The sequence below is a fragment of the Nyctibius grandis genome, chromosome 18, assembly GCF_013368605.1.
Source record: "Nyctibius grandis isolate bNycGra1 chromosome 18, bNycGra1.pri, whole genome shotgun sequence".
Lineage (NCBI taxonomy): Eukaryota > Metazoa > Chordata > Aves > Nyctibiiformes > Nyctibiidae > Nyctibius > Nyctibius grandis.
In genome coordinates this window covers 4,493,703-4,508,992 of record NC_090675.1, presented here as the reverse complement: position 1 = coordinate 4,508,992, position 15,290 = coordinate 4,493,703, and the positions used below count along the sequence as shown (strand labels likewise).

General features: G+C 47.8%; 1 protein-coding gene across 1 annotated transcript in view; it reads right to left on the bottom strand.

Annotated features, from left to right (window-relative positions):
- Positions 1–3,183: 3,183 nt before the first annotated feature.
- LOC137671913 (sphingosine-1-phosphate transporter SPNS2) overlaps positions 3,184–15,290 on the bottom strand; it is a 95,167-nt gene continuing 83,060 nt past the window's right edge. The window contains exons 11-12 of the mRNA XM_068415782.1: positions 9,612–9,658; positions 3,184–7,696 (exon numbers count right to left, since the gene is read on the bottom strand). Coding sequence (XP_068271883.1) covers positions 9,616–9,658 — 43 coding nt within the window. The 3' untranslated portion in view covers positions 3,184–7,696; positions 9,612–9,615. The remainder of the gene's footprint in view (positions 7,697–9,611; positions 9,659–15,290) is intronic.

Sequence of the window (15,290 nt, the reverse complement as noted above, 5' to 3'; positions counted from 1 at the left end):
TGGAAAGCAGTCACTGATCCACCAAGTCAAATCGTGTTTCACTGGCACTTATTTGTGCCTTTTAACAATCGCAAAGGTTTTATTCTGCTTGATTTCGTGTCCTGTCTGTTGCTGGACCTTTAGGGGATAGAGCACTCTTTGGTTTTAATGAAACCTTTTCTCTTCAGCTGTGCTGGGCTCAGACGCTCCTTGGCAGTGGTAGGAGCTCAGGGATTCTTCTGAACACAAGAAAATAGTTGCAGGCCCTGGGACACGGAGCTCAAGGGAGCGCTCCTCTGCGGGGACGTGGCCTGGGTCCCAGACCAGGGGGTCCTGGGAGGAGCAGGGCTATGAACTGCCTTTCCTGGTCTGGTGCCTGCTTCTTGGGTGAAGGCTGTAGACTGTTTTAACCGAAGCCATGACTGGTCCCAAGGTGTGTTAAGACTCTCCTCATTGCCTATGACTGGCAGAAGAGTCAGGGCTGAATCGCTAGTGGAGGATTGGGACAGGGCGCTAAGGCTGGGACAAGGCTGGCTTGTCTGTGCCTGGGAGTAGGGCTGCAGGTGGCAGTCGGGTGAAGCTGGGCAGTAAAATGTGCTCCCTGCAAAGGGGATTAAAAATCTCACCATCCCAAGCTGAGCCTGTGCTGGAATAGCTGTGTTCAGGTCTCTGTCCTCCCCCTGAATCTCATCCTTGCAGATGAGTCTGTGGCTCTCAAACCTCTGCTGTGGCAGGTGGCTCTGCCTGCTGTTTGTTGAGGCAAGCGGTGGCTCAGCCACCTTGCTAACACGGCTGGGGGGGATTAGCTGCCCTGTAGTGGGGGGATCTTGATGATGCAGGAGAAGCCCTGGGTTTTGGTGCTGGCGACGTGTTCCTGTGGGGTGGGAAGTGTCACTTGTGGCCAATATGCTTTGTAGCCGCAATGCCAAGGGGCAAGTGCAGGAGCTGTGATCAACTCAGGAGCAGCCAGTCCTCTTCTGGAGAAAAACATCTGCAATAGCTTTTACTTTGAAGTGTGGGACAACAGAAACAGATTTTTCTGAGCTGCTTTTGCTGCCAAGACATGAGTCCCGAGCTTATTTCCAGCTGTTCCAGACTAATGTAAAATGTGGCCTGGGACAGGCTCAAGACATACCTGGGAGACACCTAAAAGACAGGGAAGCCCCATGCCTGGTCTTGCCGGCTTCAGAAACACTTCAGTGCAAGTCCAGCGTGCAGAATGGTGAGTTGTATTTTTATTTTTCTCCCTTTCTCAGGCAAAGGAGAACCCGTCCTCCCCAAATCTTAGTGGAAGCAGGACTTAATTTTCTGCTGTCTCTTAAAGGATTAATTCCTTATAATCAGAAGCCCCAAGGTTACAGGAATTGGCTCAAACTGGGGTGTCAACACGGTTTGTAGTGTTCTGCTTCGTGCTGTGAGATGAGAAACCAGCCAGTTCACTGTTCAGCAGGAGGCCAGCAGCGTGTGCTGGGGGGGGCAGGACGCTCCCAGGTGTTTGGTGCTGGTTTGGGTGGGGGCAGTGACTCTCTCCCCAGGCTGGCTGTGCTGGGAGGGGTGTCCCGGGCTGGCCAGCCACGAGGAGCCTCTGCCCCTGGCACCCAGCAAACAGGGTCATGTTATGGCTCTTCGTTACCGCAGGGATTTCCTCCTGCCTTGCCTTGCATCTGTTGGTCATCGCATATAGCCACGGAGAGGATGCAAGTGAGGTAAATGTTGTGTCCGTTTAAGCATATTTTTGAATGCTAAAACTTAAATGTTTTATTTTGAATTAATGTACTACATGTCACGCAGAGATTCTGCCAGGGCCAACAGAGGTGGTTGTAGCGTGTTGGAGTTGATTAGGAGTGAAAGAGGTTGCCGTGTGGTCAGGGCCTCTTCATACAAAGGTGGTCGACACACCAGCAGTCAGACCAGGGCACCTACAGCATAAATGGCATCAGCTCGTACAAGCCAACTTGGGCTTCACAAGGTGAGGCGCAGCTCTGGGGTCAGCACGTGTTGGAGATGGTCCGTGTAGTCGCTCTGTGTGAGTCCGTGCAGCCAGGCTGTCGTCTTGTCTGTCGGGCTGCAGCTGGCCTGGGTGAGAGCTCTGCAGGAACAGCGTGGGGAGGGTGGATGGCAAGGGAAGGCAAGTGGGGATGGAAGAGCGAGAGTGTGTGTGTGTGTACGTGCGTGCCTGTGTATGTCCATGACCAAAAAAATGTCAACAGCACAGTCATGGTAGCAGTTGTTGGTTGATGGAAGCTAAAGCTGCTGAGCTCCAAAGCTTAGCTGCTGGAACATCAGAATTTATAAAATTATGTTTAATCACTTCACTTACACAGTCTGATTAAGCTGAGAGCCCTGAGATGCGCTGCCAAAAGGCGATCAGGGTTGATTGTTTAAGCAACAAATCCTTTGCTGGCAGGGGTGGCCCGGCCTGGCCACTTGCACTGCGCTGGAGGAGGACAATGCTGAAGGGAAGTGCTGCAGGGGAAGGCAGGAGGCTGAGGTCTCTTCCACAGCTGTCAGGGAGACCCAAAAGCACCTTGTCTGTGCTGCCACTGCAGACCAGGGCAGGAGGACGGGGGGGCTGCAGCACACCTGGAGCAGCAGAACCAGCCTCTTCGCTGCTCCTTTTGCCATCGGGTGAAGCTGGCAGGCACAGCTGGCGTAGGATCCCTGGAGAAGGGCAGCCTGGGTGCCTACCATGGCTGCCACTTGGCAATTTATTTCCTGGCCTGCTTCCTGCCCGTCTTCCTGAGCATCTGCCCCATAGCTACCACCACATCAGCTGCCCTCATCTGTCAGATCAGCCAGGCCTTTTAGCTCTCACATCTGTCGTTGCTGTGCAGTGAGGGGCCTAGAAAGGGGATGGAGCAGCTCTGATCCCTCCCTGCTCTGCTCCGGGGCTGGATCCGGGCAGCCAGCTCAGAAGAGGCTGTCACCCAGCACCCCTCTGACCTTCCCGGCTCACTGTGTTACTTTTTTAAACAATCTCCAGCAGGCTGGTGTCCAGGTAGGTTCATTGCCATCCACATCAAAGTGTTCTTGGCAGGAGCTGTGTGGCTGGTGGAGCTCGGGGCAGCCTTGTCCCAGGGACCAGCCCTGCAGACAGCAACCACAGGAGTGCCCAACCAGAGCAAGAGGTGACACAAAGGGAGCTAGGAGGTATGTTTTAAATACTTTTATTTCTTAATTTACATAAAGGTATATATTTGGCTTATTTATCTTTTTTTTTTATACTCTGAGATTCACAATCAATTGTTCTTAAAAAATAAAATAGTCATTTGCCTCTGAAAGAAATCAGAAAACTATTTTATACTTCTCCCTTGTATAACAAGAAAATATACTGTATACTCCTGTACATCACGTAGCAAAAGTGATTGTAAGTGCTGGTTTACCAAACAATAAAGCAAATGGAGAAGAAACCAAACAATTAGGACGGAGGGTGCAGAGAGGAGCTCTGCTTTCCAGAGTACAGCCACTCGTTTGTAGGGCTCAGTCACCCCGAGGTGCTCTCTTAGTCTGTAAAGGGGAGAGGCTCTTGGGTTCACCCAGATTCTACCTCTGAGCGATGCAGCAGGAGGCATTCTAGTAACTGGGGTTGGCAGCTCACAGCTTTTTGGGTATTTTCTTGCCTCTCTGTGCAGTTCCCATTACCTCTGTTCCTCTCATTGTGTACCAGCCGCCTAATTGCTTCTGCAGTGGGTGCATCGGTGCAAATGCAGTATTAGCTGGACCCTCCTGGTGCACCCTGGATACCCTGCATGGACCCTGGTGAGTGCAGCAAGGCTGCATCCAACATTGTAGGTCCCAGAGAGTGCAGGGAAGTTGGAAGGAGCCTGCGCCTTGCAGCAAACCATCGGAGATGGTCAGCCCTCAGGCAGAGGTGGGGAAGGGGGCAGAGCACTGGGGAAGGACTGGTGGCAGCCCTGAGGAACAGGTAGTGGGGGCAAGACACAGCAGCACCAGCTGATATACTGAACACCTTTCCCTCGCAGATGTGTATGTGCTGGGATGGAGGAGGGAGCAGGGTTCACTGCCTTTTGGTAGTACTTTCCCATAGGTTTTTCAAATGCGTTCAAGGGCCTCTGTTTGTGTACTCTTAATTTTTAGACATTCACATGAAGTGATTTTGTGTGCAAGAGATCAGTGGCTTTGATGGTATTTCTGTCCTTATTGGGACTATTTAATTTTGTGTTGAAGTTTGGAACCACAAAGATAACCTCGATGACCTGAAAACTACTTAAGTGACAGGCTGGAATCTTGCTTCATTGGGTGTGATGGATACTAAAATACATGGATTAATTATTAAAAACTAATTATCTTTTCCTATTAACAGCCTTTCTTTATAAAACCAGAAATACTAATTTTCACGAGGGTTGTTACTCAGCTTGAACACAAGTCATACACATTCAGGCTGGACTTCTAGTCTCGTTCCAGAGACACTTCCTATGTATGTACCAAAAATTGTTCCACTGCTCCTACGCTGCTCCACAAGGTCAACAACGGAATGGCCCTAACAGCTTCCAGGCCTGGTTCCATCTGTGCCTACATAAACTGGAGTCACAGGGGGAACCAGCACAATATCGCATGCTAAGGCCAGAGTTCAGCACCAGTATAATACAATATTTTAAGTCTTTTTTTTTAATAATGGGGAGCTTCTGACCTGTAGTAGAGCACAGAACCAAAACATCGCTTGTTTATGCAGCATCTCAGCAGTATCTCAGCCTTGCACATAAAGAAACTGAGGCCAGGCAGTGACCTGCCCCAAGTCACATACCAACAGAAATGGGCCGATGTCCTGGGACAGGGAATGGTATGTTAGAATCCAGGGAAGGGGCTTATATGGCAACATAGGTCCAGTTTCTGTTTGGTAATACATATGTTCCATGTCAGACTTGATGTACCTCTTATTACCTTAATCCACAGACCCTTGATGTAAGTGAGCTGGTTTCCCTCTAATAGACCAAATACCTTTACAGAAGCACCAACTGAACAGTTCTTCACAGCTAAACCAGGAAACACTCAACAAGAAGTGCAGCCTTTCAGCTTCTGGCCCTTCGAATATGGGTCATGGGTGTGTAAAGCAGCAGCAGCATCCGCAGGAGGTGGAAAGGCTGCGTTTCCTTTCCCTTCTGTTCATCTCTGAGCTGTCATAGCTGCTGCCTTGGCTTCCCTCTCTTAGCCTGGAACGTGTGGGAGCAGGGATTCAGGGATCCCTTGGTGTGGAACTGCTGCAGGTAGGACTCGCTTCTCACTCCCTTGCTTGCTCCCTTCCCTCTTTCCTTGTTTAAAGCAAGCCACAGCGATGTCCTTCATATGCACAGAAGATAAAGCTGGCCTCCTGTAACAGCGCTGCGCTTCTCTAACAAGGATGGGGGCCTGTCCTGAACACGGAGAGCTTGTGAAATTACAAAACACTTATGTTCCCTTTTCATTGTTGACTCCTGAGAATTAAGTTTAAGGACAATTCCTAATCTGAACTTCAGCAGAAATGCTTCATTTTGTTGACAGTAAGTGCTACAATGGAGAGAGCCTATCAGAAAAGCAATTTAGGAAATGTGGCTAATCTTCTTTGGTCTCTGAGATGAAATGACCAATTGTTGGGTTGCTTTTTGTTTCTTTTTAAAGAGCTTAACAAGGAATTTCTTAATGGGAATCAGAAATTCATGTGCCTTTAAAGCCAAGTGTTTGGCTCCTGGACTGCAGAGGCGGTGTTTCCCCTACGAATGTAAATAGTGGCACGAGGTGGGAAATGAAGCATTGTTCTGGATTTGCTTTGCTTTATTATTTCTAGCACCTGCTTGCTGTTCTCCAGAGCCTGCCCAGGCACTCGAGGAAAACTTCTGGCTCTAGTGGTTTAGCCAAGTCTTAAAGCTACTGTGAAAGTATTTTAGGTGACAGAGCAACCTCTGCAGAAGAGTCCTGTGGGGCGTGATGAGGAGGAAAGGCTCCCACTGGTCCAGGAGTCACCCTCTGAACCCACCTGCCTGGGCAGAGACTGGCTGTGTGGTGAGTATCCACCAGTTCGCTGGTGCCTGGAGTTACCGACCATCTCTACTACAAAGCTGTACTGTAGGTCCTAGCACACCCTGGAAGGGGACGGGAGATAAACCCACATGTACTGACAGTACCTTCCTGTGTCTGTGAACAAACTTAGCCACAATCAGGACAGCCAGCTTCCAGGCCTAACTCGCATCCAGCCTTGGTTTGGCATTTCCTTTGCTGATTTAGTCCTACTTGCAGCCCAGCCTCAGCTGCTTGTTAAACATGAGCACAAGAGTGAGGTGCATTCACCTCCTGGAGCTGTGAGCTAACCTGGAGGGGAGTATCTAAACTATGGGACACATCTAAACAGGAGAAAGGGAGTGGGGAGTTCACTGAGCCAGTGCCCTTCTGGAAGCCTGACTCTCTCTCCAGGGCCTGTGCTCGCCTGCCTTCCCCACACTGCTGGGGCGTCAAGCTGCCATAGCATAGATTTGGCTTGTGAAATGGCACTCTGGTGGCGTTACAGACACGCTTCTGCATTTGGGACTAACACAGTTCAGACACTGGCTTTCCATATTCAACATCTCAAATGCATCTTCATAAAGATAAAAGTGACCAAGTGCCACCCCAGTAAGAGTAGTCTGGGACTGTGCATGGGGTTGGGCATGCATTAAAGCTAAGTGTTGTTCCAAAGGAAACAGCTACAGTAGAGTATCAGCCACCGGCTTTGAAAATACTGACAGAGGGAGAACGAGCATTGACAATACACGTAACGTGATATGCATGTAAACAGAGCACGTGTCACTGGCACAGCAGTATTGCACTACCAGGCCCTAGGTAAAGCAAATCAGCCAGCTGGATTTTGGTATTTTAAAAAAAACCTGCGAACCTCCTAGGCCAGGCTGAATTTAGCATATGAACAAACTCTAGAGCCCCCAGGTATTTCTGTCCAAAGTTCTGGGCCTTCCTGTAACAACCACCAGCATACGCAGTGCAGTGAAACTCTCTCCTCTGTCCTGTTGCTCAGCCTCAGGTGACAGGTAGTCATCCACTGGAGGTCTTCCTACAGTGCCCTTGCAGGGCCTGATACCAGGGCACTGAGCTGAGGAGAGTTGTGGATGTTATTCATGTCTGGTATTGGTTGCACAGGCAGCTCCAGATTTTAAATGTTTAAATAAAAACTGTTTATCTAAATATATATATAATATATCTATCTGTCATCTAATGTCTTCAGCAGAGATAAAGCATCTTATGACATATTTAAATAAAAAATAATAATCTGAATTGAGCCTTCAGTGTTAAAGAAAAGGTGATGTACAGAGTAGGTCCCCAACTAGTGCAGTCTCTGGGTGCGGGAGTGACAGAACAGCAGCATTCAATAGGACGTGGGTTGTCCTATAAACAATGCGGACTGTGTTGGCTACAACTAAACCCATGTACACAATCTACAGTCACTCACTTGGGTAGCACATTGTGGGTCCAGTGGACAGTTGCTTTCGATGCTCAGAGGAACCTGTGAACGTCCTTATGCTCAAGAAGTATTTGTGTTCCAGGCTGCCCTGCTCATCTCCTGGTGCCTGACCCCGCAGGCTGGAGTGGCGTGATTGACTTGGTGCTGGATAACCCTTCCCGGGCCGTGTGGAGCTGAAGGATCCACTGGTTTCCAGTACAGAAGGGCTTTGAGTTTGAGATTGGTGAGGTGGTGGTGGGAGCAGGAGTCCACGTGTTGTTTCCTTCATTGCAGCTGCAAAGAAATGAAAAGGTGGTTACTGGGGTAGTCACAGGAATGGATTGGTACTGGTGAATGCAGGCACCCCAGCTTTGTTGTGGAGGCCAGCTAAGGGACCCCTTGCCTCCGTGCAAGCTGGAGGTGAGCACAGCTTGACCAGTCTGGAGACAGCATTTTGGGATGTACTGCAGGCTTTTGGGGTTGGAAACACAAATACCCTGTAATCCAGGCACAATCTGCCCAAGGAGGTGAACCAGTAGGAGGTTTAGACTCCTGCCCATATTGTTTTAAGGGCATCAACCATGTCTTATTTATGCCCAGCGTAGGTACAACTGTTCATGACATGGGTTGAAACCGCTCAGGGGATAACAGGGTTAATTTTTGCCAGACTGGTTTTATCCCCATCACTTCACTACAGAAAACAAGAGACTGCCTCTTGCCCTAAATTGTCACTTTTCAAAACTGCTGCCCTTTGGGGAGCCCAGCCCGGGGTGTCAGCCCAGCATGCGCATCCCCACCAGCAGCGCTCAGCTATCAGCCTTGCTGCTCACAAGGCAGCGCAGACACTGGCTTCCTCCCAGCGTGCTGGTGGTATGCACTTGCTTTGAAGAGCAGCCTCAGCACATTTATGGACTGGTGAGATACCAGTTGTGCATGCTGTGGTGTATCTAAGCGGCCAGCAGCTTTTCTAGAGTATGGGGGAAGGATAACCAGTTCTCTCGCTGCAGGATTTCCTGTGAGAGGTTCAGTGCTCCATGTTATGCAGGAAATTGCCCTGACCTTAAAAATCAGTGACTGCTGGGTTACAGAAAAATTCCTTATAACAATGGCCTGGTTTCTCTCAACCTGGACAAAACTGGAGCAAAAGAGAAGAAAGTACAGTGTAAAACCTAGGTGTGCACAGGACCCAAGTGTGCCGTGTTTTACTCAGCAAGTGTCAGCAACACCACCAGATTTGCTCCCAGATTTTTGAGGCTCTTTTTTTTTTAAAAAAAAAAACCACTTTGTCTAAAAGCTACTGATAAATGACAATGTGTGAGGACACATCCAGCCCAGAGACTGCAAGGTGCAGGCAGGCCTGTTATAACCGTAGTCTATACCAGAATATACTCCCCTCTGTGGATATAACACGTCTGCTGTACTAGAGGTTGTATTAAATCCTTTCCTCCAAAAGGCCATTCTCAAGTCTGTTATTGAGTTCTGATTTTATGATTACTCTTTCAATGCAATTAATTTATGGGAAAGCAAGCTCCTCTTCAAAAGCTTACTTTAATTAATTTTGGCTACAGTAAAATGCTGGGAAGTGTTTATCAATCGCTGCAGCTCCGAGCTGCAGTGCTGTGACTGTGGGTGAGTGATAAGAATAGCACGAACACCAGGGAGAGGAAAGGGCAGCGGGAGTGGGACTCTCCCTCTGGCTCGCTGCCAAGGCCTAGGCTCTGTCTCCCTGGCTCAAGGGTTGCAGTGGGGACAGTCCGAGCAACAACATGCAGGTTCATCTGCTGCCAGAAAACATTTTTCTGCAGAAAATGTGGAATATGCTAGGAATGGTCCTCTGCTAGCGAGCAGATGTTGGACCAAGAGAATGCTGCAGCAGGTTTTATGAACGCAAGGGATGTTCAGGCAAAAAACTAAGCTCTGGCCTTGGACAATCACACGTGCTACTGGTCAAGGCGATAGGCATTGCATGGCCTTGTCTGCTCAAAGGAGCTCAAAGGAGTTTCTGAAAGCAACTCAGTGCAACAAAGGACACTTGACCCCCTGGTTTCCCTGTTCTTGATTTGCTCTGATTTGGGTTGAGAGTAGCAAAGGTGCAGGCCATGACTGTCTAAGGTTAACTTCTTTCCAGCTTCCAAGGGAAGAAATGGGTTGATGGGGGTTTTGGAGGGGCTGGGTAGCTTGAAACCAGTTGCTGGTTTGGGTCACTCACCGTCTCAGACTTTCACAGAGGCTGGTGGCATCACAAGTTGATTCACCCTGGGGGAGGGAAAACAAAAGTGACATGTGAGAGCTACAGTTAGCTGAGAAACAGGCTCCTAAAAACATACCAGCCTAGTAAATCCAGGTTCCTGTTGCTTAGCTAAAGAGATAGGACGTTAATAACTGTCCTGCACCATGGTATAAAGCTGAAACCCTGTCACAGTGGTGTCTGATAGCAATTCTGACAATTGCTGGAACATGCCAAGTAACATTGCTGACACTAATTGACAAGGATTTGGGAAGGTCCCAAAGGCATTCAGACGTAGCAATTGTTTCCCTAAGCCAGTAACAAGACTGTTTACACAGTGGCTGGTGAATGGTGTCCTTCAGCCTGACAGCATAAATGTAAACAGTCACCACTGATAAAAATTAAATTAAGGAAAAAAAAGGAGCTGTCTCTCAGTTTTCAGCTCCTGAAGCCCTGCTGCTGTTCCAGACAACTGCTCCCAAGTGATGGATGGAGTCCATGAGGGAGGACTGCAGCGGCACCAGGCAGGAGCTGATCTGGGCAGCGCGCTGTCCTGCACCTCCTGCAGCTGAGGGCAGCGGGCACAGCTCCCGTTTGCTCTGTGGGGCACCTTACAAAGGTCACCCCTTAGACCTGCTCCTTCTCACTGCAGTGTGTGCCCCGTGCAATTCCGCCTTCCTCCTCACCAGCTCTCCTGCTGCAGCAGATCACCTCTCCCCTCTCTCCCACACTGGTCACGCCTTCCCAGACTGGTTATTAGGGACGGGCGCAATCGCCTTTGACAGCATTAAGCACAGCACCGCCTGGGTGGGCTGTAAGGAAAACTCTAAGCCCTTTGGGACTTGCTTTCTCTTGCAGATGCTCACCGACCTCAGAGAGACCTCCCGGATTCTTAGTAATGACACAGGACCCAGCCCCCCTCACCTGAGGACCTGGCCTGACGTTGGCACCTTTGAATGCCTTTACCCAAATGCGCTCCAGCCAACAGGAGAAGAACTTGAGTCACAAAGCAAGAGCCTTCTCGTACCCTTTGGCTGTGCTAACTTAAAATAACACATAAACTGAACCAGCAGAATTTATACCTTAAAGGATTGCAGCAGGCTTTTGCCATCACATGTAAAAGCACAGCTTCTTTCTGAATCAGTGAAAAACTTGGGCAGGTTTACAGGGAAGATCACAGAAACCATCACCACCTGAAGTCCTACCAGGTAAGAACTTCTCAGTGAAACATAATTTTCCTTTGGAAAATGCTAATTCATTAAAACTCCTCTGTGGCTCTTCACCAGACTCCATACCTGACCCAGGACACTCTTTTTTTTTCCTGAAAAGGTACAATGCTGGATTCAGACACGTGTTCCAGGATAAAAACTAACCAGTGGTTAGGGGACACCTCCCAAGACATCTCTGCATCAGAAATTGGCCCAGTCCAGCCTACAGCTCTTAACTTCACACGAACCTCACAGAAAATGCGTCTCCAAGATGCATAGAAGCCCCTCTGTGTCTCTCCTGCCTTTCCAGGCTATAAACGGAAATATTTTTGATGCAGGAGCTGACCCAGGTTTCTTTGCAGCATTACCATTGTTGGTAACCTTGCTGCACTGGACATTGCATTGTACTGGACATCGTAACTGTGCTTTAACTCTCAGACTCCATCAGAGAGAGAAAACCTACCACCTTGTAACGCTGCAGTCGGCTTTACAAGTAGGAAATAAACCAGGCTGTGTTACAAAGCTATCCTAGAGCACCGAAACTCCAGCTGTTTGAATGGGCCATCATGTTGTTTGAAAGTCACATCCCTTAACATATGTCATTCATTCCACACATTTACAAGACACAGAATACATACAGAAAACGTTAGTTTTGCCATTACTTTCTGTTCAGCACAGAACCCACCTGCACTGCTGACAGCTGAACTGTAAATACACACACCCCTTTCCTCCTGTATTACTGATAGTTCAGCCTCCTGTGGGATAAAATGTTCCTTCCCCATAAGTACTTATGTTGTGCCCAAGTGATGAGAATTACTCATTCTTTGTATTTTAACACATTTCTCTCAACTTCTGCTTTATCTCTGTTTTACAGATGGGAACAAAGGCCTGGAGGGGCTAATCCTAAAATGCATTTAGAAGATTTCATGGGAAATCAGACCCCACATGCCTTGCGAACCTGCTGGGGAGAGAAGTGACTTTGAGGGATCTCACAGGAAGCTGGTGGGCACGAGAGGGAACTGAAATAGTCTCCCCAGTGTCGGACAGTGCCGTCTTCATTCTCTCTGAAGCACAGGGTTGTAGGCAGCGGTCGCTGGCTGATGCACAGCCTGATTTCAGAGAGGCTCAAGCTTACAGGTGGCAGCAGGTCAGCTGTGATTTTTTTTTTTTAAGAGCAAAACCACTAATAATAAATTTTAGAATCTCTTAGGTGGTAAAATGTAGTACATGGACTGAAGCTAACAAGGCTCAAGAGCATCTAAATCCCTGCTAAAGTCCCACTTGCCTTTCTAATAACGATAATCCCACACTGAATAGATTGTCACTTCCGATTTGGTGGTATCTGCTGACTAAACATTGGTTCCTAAATTGTTTTATTTTCTCTGCAGTGTTTTCTTAAGATTGTGGATGTTTTCATTCCTTGAAGAGAGCGGGGTGGGAACCACTCTGTTATTTCCTGAGGGGGAGGAAACTTACCCAAATTGCCTTTCAAGAACAGAAGCTGCACAACTTTTTGGGTTGTTTTTACGGGCTCCTCCAGCAGTTAAAAATGTGGCTGACTCTTCTAACCCCATCATTTCCTCTCCTGTCAAACCTAAATATTTCTCCTAGATCCTATCAAACCATTTCCATGTAGTGTGACAGCATCTATAATTCTGAAGTATTTATAAGACTGTTTAATATTAAGCTACATGCTCTAGAGCTGTTAAATATTTATACTATGTAAAATGGATCTAATTTCACAGCACCTCAGCCAGTTAGAGAACTGCGTAAGAAAAAGACGACGAATTTAAGGTAACAGGTGAGTGGCCAGGATCTTTTACAGGTCAGCTATACTCTACGTTGTTTCAGGAACTGGGCAGAGATTATTTTCCAAATCTCTGTCTCTTCTCAGTCTAGCTGGTCACCAAGCCAACAGATACTGGAGATGACAGTTTGCAGTAAAGCCATCACTGCTCTACCGTTCCCAGCACAATCTGGGTCCTGTGAGGCCTTTGAAAAAGTTTTTGCTGCCCACATCCAAGCCAAGAACACTCTGCTCCACCCTGTGCCAGCAAGAATAAAACCCACATCTCCCTTCTCACCTGCAGCTCCATCTGCTCCACCAATTTAGGGTGAAGGTGCGAGAAGCACTGGCAGGATCTATGTCCCACTGCCTTTCCATATGGTATAGGCTACGGAATGCTTGAGCTCCATGAATTTATCAATCATCTCTGTTCAGGAGCTCAAACTCAAGAAAGCACCAGGATGTCCAGAAGGAGAACACGCTTGCGTGCACGTGTGTGCGGCACCATCGTGCACAAGAGAAAGGCTGTGCTTATATAAAGCATTTGTGAATGCTGTTGACACCATTTAAAGTTAAGTTTCATACATAACTTAAACACCACACATGTGTTTTACTATCCTACAGCTTTCCAAAAGCCCTGTTTTCTTGCTATCTAGACAAGTCAGGCTCTGGCTTTTGTAAGAGAGAAGCATATCAGGAAATAATGTCCTAATTTTTACAGCCTGCTGTACTTAACATCACTTAACTTTTACAGCCAACAATAAAATGCTTCCATGGGGCCCTTCTCACCTCCAAATAACTCATTTTTTGACTAGCAGGAGCTCATTCAGCAGATGAGTAGTGGGGCTACGGGGGCAGCTAGATCACTGGACTTAGCAGCAGCTACTGCCCGTGATTAAGGATCCTTCTCCTTCCTTCATTTCACTGCAGAGAATTCTCTATTTCTGAAGTACTGTGCAATCTGCTATGAAGTGCCTGTTTGAAGCAGTGCTTTAGGAAGGGATACCAGCATCACGGTGTCTCCGTTTAGCCAAAACCAAAAATTTTAGGTGATTAAATGTTTAAATGGACAGACATCCTTGAAAGGTAAGGAGACTATGGCCTTAAATCTATGAAAAAACAATTTCTCTTTCAAATACAGCTAATTAAGGAGGGTTTTTTTAGCATCAAAGCCTTGGAGCCAATGACACACTCCAGCTGTGTGTCAGTGATGCTCAGCAGCCCAGGCAGGTGCAGCATTCTGCAAATCCAGCTACCAAACCTCATCAGCAGCATTCAAAACTAGTGTTGCTGTCTGCACCTGCGCAAGACAAGCAGAGGCTGAGGATCAGCACTTGGAGCTCCACACCTGTATGACTTTCAGATGTAACAGTGAATTTTATCGACTGGTAACTGAACACAGGAGGTTACTTGCACACGAGGTTGGCTCATGCTATTGTTATCGCTGTATTCCTGCAGACAACTGACAAAATAATTACAGAGTAGGAGAGCCGGGGCAGCCTTCCGCAGTGGGTTTCTTGATCTTCAAATGCACGCAAACTCAGGTCCCTCAGGTGAGTTAAAATCCTAGGGCAGCAGTAATGCTGTCACTGTGCTCTCCCTGACACGTGCAAGAGGATAAGTGTAGTTGCAGCTGGAAGGAGGAAAGAGATCACTAAGGCAGAGAAGCAGAAAGTGGGCGTAGGCACAGGCCAGGTCCTCTGCACAATAACCACCTCCTCATTCACCAGCTGTGGTTCAGAAAGGGAGAAATGTCAGGGCAGAGTAAGATTCACATACTGGGCTCACTTCATCCACCACCTTGTTACTGCAGGGATCAACTGCCTTAAATAAGTCCTTGCTGAACCCAATTGCCAAAACACATTAACATTTCAGTAAACAAAGGAGGGAAATGGACACAAATTTACAGACCATCCTACTCATATTTTCCATCACTGCATACTGTCAACACCCTCATAAACAGAGTCGGCTTCAGGAGGATGTAAGGCTTATTGCAGCTGGCCTGCCAGCGATCCAAACAGGTAATGCAGGACTGGGAAACACCAGAAAAACACAACCAACCACCCCTCAGATGTTATCACACCTCAGTCATGCTCTGCACAGACCCTCCTGCTCCGTCTCACTGGTGTTTCACCACTAGGGACTTAGAGCTGCATTTCCCTGGGATTTTGTCACATTTCCCTTGAGGACCTGGAATCGGTCAAACCCCATTAAATGCACCGAGTTTCATCTGGTAACACACAGTGCCAGCAGGGCCACGCACATGGGCACTGAGTTCATGCAAAGATTTCTGCCTCTGAAACTAATCAAAAAGTCGTCCATGGCTATTCTGCGTTCTCCTCTTATTTTGCTCACTGCAGAAGCCAAACCCACATCAGTGGGTTTAGCAAACAGAATGTGATGATCATGTACAGCAAATACATTTTTTTCTCTCTATTCAGTACAGCCCCGTAAAGCTGCGCAGACTCTGTTAGTGTTTTCCATCTGTTCATTTAATCTAGGCGCTGAGCACATTTGCCTCCAGAGGAAGAAACAGAGGTCAGCTCCTATTTTTCCTCTTTTGCAGATCTTGACAGAGGAGAAAACTGGCATAAAGAAAAAAAAATCAATAATCCTTCTGTTTTTCCAGGCAGCTGCAACAGAAGAGATCTGAAGACGAGCGGTTAA